Source organism: Mandrillus leucophaeus, unplaced genomic scaffold (genome assembly GCF_000951045.1).
Source record: "Mandrillus leucophaeus isolate KB7577 unplaced genomic scaffold, Mleu.le_1.0 Scaffold39, whole genome shotgun sequence".
Classification (NCBI taxonomy): Eukaryota; Metazoa; Chordata; class Mammalia; order Primates; family Cercopithecidae; genus Mandrillus; species Mandrillus leucophaeus.
Genome location: NW_012104142.1, coordinates 6328075 through 6339391, shown reverse-complemented (window position 1 = coordinate 6339391; position 11317 = coordinate 6328075). Strand labels below are relative to the sequence as shown.

The 11317-nt window shown below is 35.1% G+C and overlaps 1 protein-coding gene across 4 annotated transcripts in view; it reads right to left on the bottom strand.

The window, feature by feature from the left end:
* Nucleotides 1–11317, bottom strand: part of ADK (adenosine kinase) — a 636511-nt gene that overhangs the window by 132536 nt on the left and 492658 nt on the right. For all 4 annotated transcript variants that reach the window (XM_011991173.1, XM_011991170.1, XM_011991171.1 and 1 more), the window contains one exon: nt 5611–5646. In XM_011991173.1, the coding sequence (XP_011846563.1) occupies nt 5611–5646 (36 nt within the window). The remainder of the gene's footprint in view (nt 1–5610; nt 5647–11317) is intronic.

Here is an 11317-nt window from a genome sequence, read left to right as displayed (position 1 = left end):
GTGATCCACCCACCTTGGCCTCCCAAAGTGCTGGGGTTACAGGCGTGGGAGCCACCACGCCCGGCCATATAGCCTATTTTTTTAAATCTGTTGTTATCTCTCTCTCAAGGTTTGTGCAAGTATGAATGTATTAATGATATGTTGGGAAAGGTTTTATAAACTGTGAAGCATTTTATAAATGTAGAATTATGCTTTTATTGTCATTGGTGATCACATTGTATTCCAAGTCAAAGAACATACTCTCTTCATTCTTTTTTTTTTTTTAACCTACTTGTATCTTTGAATTGAAGATACATCTCTTTTAGACAGCATATAGTTAGACCTTAGTTTTTTTATCCAGTCTGAGAATGTCTGCCTTTTTATCATATTATTTACTCCAGATTAACATTATTAATATAGTTGAATTAATATCTGCCATTAGCTATTTGTTTTCCATATGTCATATTTTAAAAAATATGTTCTATCCCTTCTTTACCGCCTTGTTTTATATGAAATAGGTATTTGCCAATGTAGCATTTTAATTTCTTTTTTTTTTATTTTTTCTGTTACACACAACTTTATTATTTTGGTAGAACTACATTTCATTTTAATTACTAGTAGTGTTACTATTACTAGAAATTTTTTTTTTAAATCATACTTTAATTTCTGGGACACATGTACAGAATGTGCAGGTTTGTTACAGAGGTATACACGTGCCATGGTGGTTTGCTGCAGCCATCAACCTGTCATCTACATTAGTTATTTCTCCTAATGATATCCCTCTTCTAACCCTCCACCCCCCGACAGACCCCAGTGTATGACGCTGCCCTCCCTGTGTCCATGTGTTCTCATTGTTCAATTCCCACTTATGAGTGAGAACATGTGGTGTTTGGTTTTCTGTTCCTGTGTTAGTTTGCTGAGAATGATGGTTTCTAGCTTCATCCATGTCCGTGCAAAGAGCATGAACTGGATTCCTCAAGGATCTAGAACAAGAAATACCATTTGATTCAGCAATCCCATTACTGGGTATATACCCATAGGATTATAAATCTTTCTAATATAAAGACACATGCCCACATATGTTTATTGCAGCACTATTCACAATAGCAAAGACTTGGAACCAACCCAAATGCCCATCAATGATAGGCTGGATAAAGAAAAATCTTCATTCTATTTTTAACCAGCTGATTATACAAAGGTTAAGCAATCCTGTCACAGTCTACCTAGTTCTGTAGAAAACCAGTTATAGTGTTTCCACACATTGAGTCATCTAGCCGTACCATTTTGTTTTGTTTTCCAAATAGAAACTCCTTTAATAGTTATGCTGTTTATATGATGTGTCAGTGCCAGCTTGATCTCATATTCCCTCCCCACTCACTCCATTCCAGTCACACTGGCCTTCTGTCAGTTCCTGGAGTACTTAGTACATTAAGTACTCTCTCGTTCAGAGGCTTTTATAGTCCTGTTCCTTCTGTTTGAAATTTGTTTTGCTGTTTGTCTTGCTTTTTTTTTTTTTGTCATTGCTAGATATTCATATTTTTAGGGCCATTCCATAGCCATCATACCTAAAATAGGAACCCTTCCCACATTCTCTTTCATGGTACACTCTCTGGTCACTTCCACCTTGTCTTGGGGTCTATCAAAGTGGTATGGTACTAGCTTATCGCTTTCCCTTAACTGAACTGCTAAAATTGTCCTCTTTTCGGGTTCAGGCACCTACAAAAAAACACTACACTCTCTTAGCCAGCAGCGCCTGATTTAGGCTCTTATTTTCAGAAACTCTGAAACTCTGGGTGATCATTCATTGCATTATTTATATTTGTGAAGAACACAGGAACCTAAAAATCACCTAAGGTAATTCTTTGGTAATCAACACCGCCTGAATACATTCTCTGTAGACTTTCTACCCATGCTAATCAATGAAACTTTCTGTGATGATGTATATGTTCTATCCTGCATTAACCAATAAAGTAGTCACTAGCTACATAGTCTATAGAGTACTCAATATGTGCCTAGTATGACTGAAGGACTGAATTTAAAATTTTACACTTGATCTTAGCCAAAAGGCCGAAAAGCGATGAATTTTAAATTTTATTTAATTTTAATTAATCCTAATTTAAATAGCCACATGTGGCTAGTAGATGCTATATTGGATAGCACAATTCCATACTTTTCTCTTTCAGCAGTGTGAGATGAAAGAATCCTCACTGGTCAGAGAAAGACTACAAGTCTAAGATCTTCTGGGTAGTCAGGGGTTATGGAAGAAGTGAAAAAAGGGAAAAGGATTGCATTGTTTCCCCTGTGGGCAGAAGTATTATTCTTAGAGATCTAAAATAAAAAAAAAAAAGAAAATTTGTTACTTGGGGTAAAATGAAATAAATAATCCAATAGAGAAGGTATGAATTCTCATCATTTGGCATTTACTTAGTTGCAGACACAATGAAAATACAGAGAACATATATATATATTTAGGTTTTGAGGTGTTTTTTTTTTAAAATCAATTTCCAATAGTTTAAAAAAGGTTTTATAATGAAACATGCTTTTGAACACCTTATTTTTATTTATGTTCTAAAAATACGAACATTAATCAGTTCAGTTCAGCTCAAGAAAAGCTAGATTTAAAAACACACTCCAGTCTGAACTGATTTTCTAGAATAATAAAAGGCCTTATAAAACTTTTTACCCCAAGAATTGTCATTTTAAATTCTTAGCAGGTCTGTCATTTAAATCAGGCACTATGCAATTTTCCATCACCTATATATATATATATATATATATAAAATCCTCTCTCTTCTGCTTTGTGTTCTGCCCAGCTCCAGTTTTTATCTCATTCTCCAGTGCCCTCCTAAGCTGCTGCTTCTAACTGAAAATTACCCAATTCAGTTTAAAGATTTTTTTAAAAATAAAGATTATTTAAAATTTGCAGAGAAGCTAACCAGAATAATAATAAATAAATAAATAAAAACAATGCCAGTGAGAATATTTCCTGATGAATAAACACTGGTTATTTTAAGATGCACTTGGATTGGTCTGTCAGCAGCCAGATCACTAGTGGCAATACTCAGTGGCTTTTGGAACTGATTGGGATTTATAGTAGAAAATGAGGGTAGGACAACGGCACTGATGGAAGGAAAAAACACTCACCTTTCCTTTCTTTTAATCTTTTCACTTCTTTCTTCTCATTCATGCTCCAAATTTAGAGTCAAAATTAAAGTTAGGAGGGATAAACTGTAGATTTTTGTCCAGTTTGTCATACTAGCCAAGAGTATTAATGCATTTTCACACAGAAAACTATTAAGATAAAGTGATTTACTTTTGTTTTATTCCTTAAGAATACCACGTTTCAAACCTATGCTTTCCCATTTCTGTCTAATGGCCTAGGAAACTTCAGTGACATTATAAAATCATTGAATTTCTCTAGATAGTGTTCCATACATGGATTACATTTCATTAAAAATACCTATTTGAGGGTACCCTGCTCATGGTTCAAATATATTCTGCAATGCTTGTGATGGTTTTGGGAATCTATGAAGAGACACATCAAGACATTATGTGCTTTATTGAATCTAACATATCACTGTCAATATCACTGACAGAGCAGTTTTGCTATGTCAGGAGGTAATAAGGTATGTGATTATAATCATTATCATTTTGCTTATATGCTGTAATCAATTATGGCAGATTTATGGCAAAAACAATTCTAGAATCAGTAAGTAAGAACTAATGGAAAGGTTAATACAGTGCTAGTTAGTAGAAAATAGAAAAAGTAGTTTGTTTCTATGACTGAATGTAAACCAGGCATATGAAAAGCAAGTAGCTCAAGGGGGAAATAAAAGTATTAATCAGGCTTAATAAACTATTTTTTAAAAACTGCTATGTAGACACTACAGGATCATGATTATTTGTTACACAAGTTATATTTCTAAGTATCTACAAAATTGGTTATTTTATAGAACCAAAAATACATTTTTTTATGGTAATACAGTAAACTGACAGGATACAAATGTATATTCTGAAAGTTTTTTTCTATGGGGAATTCTGATGTATCAACATATAATATAATTTTTTAAATATTAAAACTTAAAATAAATAAAACTTTAAAAAACTCCTGAAAAGTTTTATTTATATTCTTATGATCAAAACATTTGACTTTTTAATTGAATATTCCCGTGATTACATTTTGTTCTACATATAATTACCATTTTGGGAAATTAAAACGTGAAACTTAAATTAGAAAAAACCTCACCACTTGGAAATCCTTTTTCTGTATGTGACTTAACCCTAGATTTACTATAATATGGTAAAGCACAAAAGAGCAAACTTGTAAGAAACTATCACAGTTCCTAATAATTGAATACTGAGAAGCAAGGTTTTCCTATTCTGGAGTAGTTCTTTTATAGGATCTTTCAAATGGAGTATCTGTATCACATGTTCCTTGCCTTCCTCTATGAAGGGGAGGCTCTATGTCTGGTTTGTCAAGTCTGATGACATGAATAACATGCACATGTATTACTTTGTTGCTTGATAATCTGCCGTTACTACATTTAAACAAGAGTTTCACAAACTCACATAATATCTTTCTCTAGAGTTCAAAGTGAGCTTACTAGTCCTTACCAATACTATCCAATCACCACTCACCTCTTCCCTACTTGATAGACAATACTGAATAAGCAAATAAAAAGAAAGTTCCTACATTTCGGCTGTGGTTAGATTAAATTTTTAAAAATTACTACCCTGAAACATTTTAAGTTGCTGTAAGAACACAGCATTCTACGTAGTTCACTCAATAAATATCATAGTCATAAAAGACTCCAACTTAGTTAATTCTCTGTCAGTTAACCTGGGTTCATATTAGTCAGTGTTTTCTAACAATCAGTTGGAAGAGGGGTATTATACAGATAAAAAACATGGTTATCTCAATTTTGCCAACAACGACCACATGGAGTTTTGAATCTTGACAGGATAATACTTGTATCAGGAAAACAGAATTAGGACCTAGACATTAAATCCAATTATTGATATTTTATTTCAGAAAATGTGTGTATATTTTATGCTACCTCCCTCTCCCCAGAAAAAAAGAGGGAGAGAGAAGAAAAGATAGGTTCAAACAGTAAGTTTATAAAAGCAGGATTTAAATTAATCAGTTCCTAACAACTGTTAAGTACAACCTTTTAGAAATTAATTTGCATAATGATAATCTACATGTGATGGGGCTGAAATTATTTAAATGACATTATATTTCATTATTTGGTCTTGTTCCACCACTGCTTTAGCAGTGAATCCTTATGAAATGTAATGCAGCTAATGAGGTAGCTTTTTAACTGAACAAACTGACAGGCCCCGTATCTGCAGAGGCAGCTTGAAACCGTGCCCAACCTCTTGGCTTCCCAAGAGGCTTTTCAAAATTCAATAAATAACATCTGTAGGCGATGTTGGGTGCAGACCTAGCAGAGTGCGTCATAACACTGTGCTGGCAGAACAAAGAAACCATGACGACTGCCAAGTTTCCATGGCAACTGCTGCGAGGCTCTGAGAGTATAATAGCACATCAATCACTGTCCAAAAGAACTTCATTATCAGCTAGAAAAAACCTTTAGGATCTGTTTAGTGTGCAATTGTGGGTTAACTCACCTCAAAGCCTTGCTCTCTAGCAAAAGTGGCAGCTTCCTGAAATAAAAAAAAAAAGAACAGTTAATTATAAAGTGCTCGGTAATGAAGAAATAATCCATTTTTTGAAACTCATTCAGTCTTCTTTTTTATACAATTATCTCAATATACCCACATAGTTCAATTTTTATTCTTACAGCAATAAAGATTTCTTTTTTCCCTTGGAATAATAATAATAATAAAAAGGCAGCCTAATGTCAACACACTTCACAAGTTGGAATAAAGAAGATGTAGTACATGTTTTTACTGTAGCTGCCACAGTGAGTTCAGGTGTTCTGACCTCAGCAAAGAAAGACAATCCAAGGAATACGCTGGTGGTTGTGTTTTTAATTAAAACAATACCTCTCAAAAAGCTCTTATGTAGAGAAGAATGCCTGCTAATAAATGTATAAATTCAGAAAAATCATCTTTTTGCAATCCTCATAATGAAACTTACGCAGGCAAGGATCCTCAGTAGATGTTAAATTCATTGGGTAAAAAGGATGATAGAGAACTGGGTATTTCCATGGAATCAAAGTATCTCAGATTTTATGCTGGTCACGGGAGCAAAGCATAACTTTATAATGGAAGGATCAAGCTGTCATCACTTTAACCCAGTGATCGATGCTATCACTTATCATCACTAATAGTGGGATCACCAAATATTCTTTGCCTTCTGTTATGATGCAGTGTGAAGTTCACAGCATCACCTATAAAGTATTCTGACTTAAATACTTAAACATGAATTAATCAAAACCTTAGTCCAGTAACTTGCAGCCTATAAGAAATACAGAGGATACAAGTTAAAGTATATACAGAAAAAGCAATTGAAAAGATTTCTAGGGTAGGATATTCTGCAGGACAACTAGCTTAATGTTTTTAACAAGTCAATGTAATGATAAAGTAGAAAAGGGAAAATGACCAAGAACAATGTATAAACCTTAATTGGTTTATACAAACTAGCTACAAATGATATTTTTGGGACAAGGGGAGAAATCTGAATCTGAAATGGAAATTAGATAATATTAGGAATTATCAGGTTGATTTTAAAAGTCCTTAATTCTTAAGATGAATCCTGAGGTATTTAGGAATGAAATGTCATGATATATGTAATTTATTTTAGAATACTGCAGACAAAAATTAAAGTGAAGCAAAAGTGGCAAAATGTTAACAAGTGTTAAATCTAGGTGTATGTGCTATGTAGGGGTTCAATGTCTCCTTTTTTGTTTGAATTTTTTAATAATAAACAGTCCAAAAATCCTCTTTAATATAAGATGACAGGGTAACAATAGTTGAGCATTAAAAATACATATGGTTAAAAAATTTTAGTACACAAAGTTCTTCTAGACTTTAAATATCTCAAGGACACCATCTGATGATTATTATATACCCTAAGGCTCTTATAACAGGTTACTGAATGACAAAAATACATATGTGTAATGAAATTCTTTCCTTTTCTTTACTCTTTGTGCATATACTTTAATTTTGGGACTGATAGAAAAGGGAGGCAATATTACTTTTCAACTCTACTTCCCTCTTGAAAAAAAAAAAAAAACTGCAGACAACTGTCAAGAGTCTCTACATCTTAACTTACATTCTTCCAAAATTATCTTTGCCAAGAGATATTAATAGAAGGATGGGATTTGAGCCTGAGTAGTGAGCAGATCCAACTCAACTAAAACGACTGCAGCATCAAGCCATGTAAGGCAGAAAGTATAGTCAGTGTCTTCAGCAGAAATTTGGGAAGACATTGGGAAAAAAATACATGTATGCACCTATGGTCCAATGTACTAATAACCTATAGGTTAGAGAACCATTTTGAGGATTTAGAAAGGTCAAAATGTATGATTACAGCTAAACACTGAAGTCAACAGAAAGTGTTAAGCTGAAAGTACAACTCCTTACGCTATTTACTAGAGAAACATAAGCCTGACCAAGTTAGCCTTAGTTCATGTAGACAAAAATAAGCAAATAAATATTGATCTTGACAACTGGTCAATTTGTGCAAGCAAGGTTAGAGCTTTGTACATCACATAGTCAATAACATTTGCTGGCTGCGATATCAAGGAATAGGATAAGGTTCAGAAGCTATTGATGTAGTGCTTCCCAAGCTGTCACTCTGAACCAAGCAAATTCTTACATGAAAAAGACAACAAAAAAGCTATACTAGAACCACTTATTTATATGGAACTTCATCAGAGACATGAGAGAACCCCAGGGGACTGTAAGACAAAGTTCAAAGGAAGAATCTGTAGGACTAAAATTGCACTAAGCCATAAACACTCAAAATTCACATATAGTAAAATTTTTTTAATGTCCAGTTTTGCTCATACAAATAAATTAACTGTAAAAAATTATGTGTGTGTGTGTGTGTGTGTGTGTATATATATATATATATATATATATATTTTTTTTTTTTTTTGAGACGGACTTTTGCTCTGGTAGCCCTGGCTGTAGTGCAGTGGTACGATCTTGGCTCACTGCAACCTCCGTCTCCTGGGTTAAAGCGATTCTCCTGCCTCAGCCTCCCGAGTAGCTGGGACTACCCACCATGCCTAGCTAATTTTGTAATTTTAGCAGAGACGGGGTTTCACCATGTTGGTCAGGCTGGTCTCGAACTCCTGACCTCAGGTGATCCGCCTGCCTTGGCCTCCCAAAGTGCTGGGATTACAGGTGTGAGTTACTGTGCCCAGCCCAAAAAAATTATTTTTAAAAATTAACTGTGATCTGTTATGGTATGGAGCTGACTAATTGCAAGAAGACACATATATAAATGTCAAATTATTATCTTTTAAGGAAACCAGGCCCTAGGACACTTCCATGTCTGTAAACTATTTCAAGCAGCAACATATTTCTGACTGAGGAAAGATGTACTTAAGAAAAGTCAACTCAATTTTCTGTCTTAGTGCCCCCTCACACAGGTTTGCTGAGCTGTACCCTATCACCAGAAAAGCTAAGCTTGTTGTTCTGTGGCTTAAAATGATCTTATCTTCTGACTTCCTCCCACCTTCCTTTGATCTTGGACTGGTGCCCCAAGTCACTCCATTAGAGAAGGCAGCTGGCTCATATCACTGCAGACTTTCCCACAGCTAACCTCTGATCTGAAGGTGTTTGTAGATACAATGAGGGAACAACATTTATTTTTCCCTGTCAGCAAAACAAACAAAACAACACGAGGGAACAGTTTGACCCAGTAAGAATTTTAAGCAGAATTTTAGTTGTCAGATTCATGACATGCAGAGGCAGAAAGAAAAGTCATGAGGTCAGAAAGTAAGCAAGAAAGAATAGGCATAGATGGTGGGCAGAAGAGTAAGACAGGTTCCAAATATCAGAGGTAATTCCAAGTGAACTGATGGCACTAAATTGAAAAGGACTTTTTAGTGTGCCTTGGCAGTAAAAGTGAGAAAAGAAAACAAGCAAGTCCCCATCTGTGCTGCCCCAGGGCGCCTTGTACTGAGTTTCACAAATCTAATGAAGCAGTCAGGTTAAAATCCAACCACAGAGTGGATGTGACATGTGGAGAACAGCTCGGGTTAGAATAGAAAAGCAGGGCGGTTCCTAATGCAGGTGATTATCCATGTGATAATCATTATATTTACAGGCTTTCCATTTTAGATCTGACATCAAAAATCACAAAGGAGGAGGGATTAAGGAAATAAACAACCGACACAGAGGCTTTCCTGCTCCCCTGAGAGTATAGCACTTTCATTCATGCATGACAAGCAACAAAAGCAAAACTAAACAGGCCAGGAAAGAGTATTTCTAAGAAGGATGGATTTCACATTAATACTTTTTTTCCATTTTGATAACTTTCACTATTATTCAGTTTCTCAGTCAGGTCACATTTTCAGAATCAGTTCTCATTGTTGTCTATGCTATAATACAGTATCATTTTTGGTTTACAATGAATGATACTCACATAATATGTCCTTTACAACAACAGAGCCATTTCTTCCTTCCTGGAATTGAGTGTTGTGAATAAAATGACACATAATTAAAGTCTTAGACTCTCATCTATACCACACCACTTAGGTTTTGCAGTAGGCTTGCTGCTTCAGCAACCAGGGTAAAAGGGTGCTGGTAAAACAACAACCAAATATAGTTTTTGAATGGAGGTTAGGGAAAAACTATGTTAATCAGGTTAATGAAAACTATGGAATACTTACATTAAGAGCTAAAGGGATTAGCAAGCCACTATTAAAAAGCACAATCCTGAGATTACACAGGAAAGGAAAAAAACTCAAGTGCATGTTTGTGTATATGAAAGACAACTATGGAGGAGAAAACTTTCTCTGCATTTCGTCTGATAACACAAGTTCTTACTTATAAAGTAGAATTATCTATAATCAGTATTAAACTAAAACCATAACTTGCCCATACTCACTGCAATTCCAATTGTTGAAACACAAACAATATAGAAACACAATGATTTCTGTATATTGACAAGCCAAGGGGAAATGGAGCCACCAGACTAGGTCTGTTTTTTTACTTTGCTTGTTCATCTCTCCATGCAACAAACATTTACCTCCTAAGTGTAGTTTTAGGCTGCCAGCATCTGTGTACAGTTGTGTCATTGCTACAGCTGTTGCAGGCCTTATGATATTAGACTTTGACTCAGTAATACTATAACTCCTAAATGGAGTGGTATAGGTGAGAGTTTAAGACGGGGGGGTGTCTGTCTCTCTTTCTCTCTCTCTCTCTGTATAAAAATCTCTGTATAATAAAAATTCATATAATTGTATATAAATTTAGAGGTATAATATTCTCTTTGAATGGCTTTAAGCGCAACATAGTACTGGTCAGGAGGCAATCATAGCCAATGGAAAGAGTACAGGATCTAGAATCAAAAGGCTTACACTAAGGTCCCAGTTTTACAGATTATTTGCTATGTAATCTTGAGCTAGTCATTCAGTATATCAATTTCTTCATCAATAAAATTGGGGTTAACAATACCTATTTCGTTGCATTGTTGTTAGGAATAAATGAAATACTTTATGTGAAACTGAAATCATTTTGCCTATTGAATTCAAGTACTTGTTAAGATCTCAGGATAAACAAGAGAGTGTCAGAGCACCTAGAGTACATTTAATGATCTGTCCTATCTGTGGATTATATGTGTAGAAGGCAGTCTTCAAAATGGTTGCCAATGATCCTTGAACCTGGTATTCAAATCCTTCTACATTCTCCTCCCCTTGAATGTGCTCTAGACCTAATGACTTGCTTTAACAAATATATGACAAAAGTGATGGTATGTTTTACTCATCTTCTTGATAACATGCCTTCTCTCTCTGAGCCCTCACTCCAGGAGAAATAAATTGCAATGTTGTAAGGACTATGGAGAGGTACATGATCAATAATCAGTGAGGATCTGAAGTCTGTGATCAGATACGAGTGGGCTTGGAAGAAGATCCTCCCCTAGCTGAACAGCGAGATGACTACAAACCTGGTTGACACCTTTATTAAAAGTCTTATGAGAGCCAGAGGCACCAAGCTAAGTGAGCAGTGCCTGGATTCCCTATCCCACATTTTATATATGAGGTTAACAAGAAAAATTCAGATAATTTCACATTCAAATTACATTAATAAAATCTTCAAAGTGGCCAGGTGCAGTGGCTCATGCCTGTAATCCCAACATTTTGGAAGGCTGAGGTGGGAGGATTGCTTGTGTCCAGGAATTTGAGACATGCCTGGG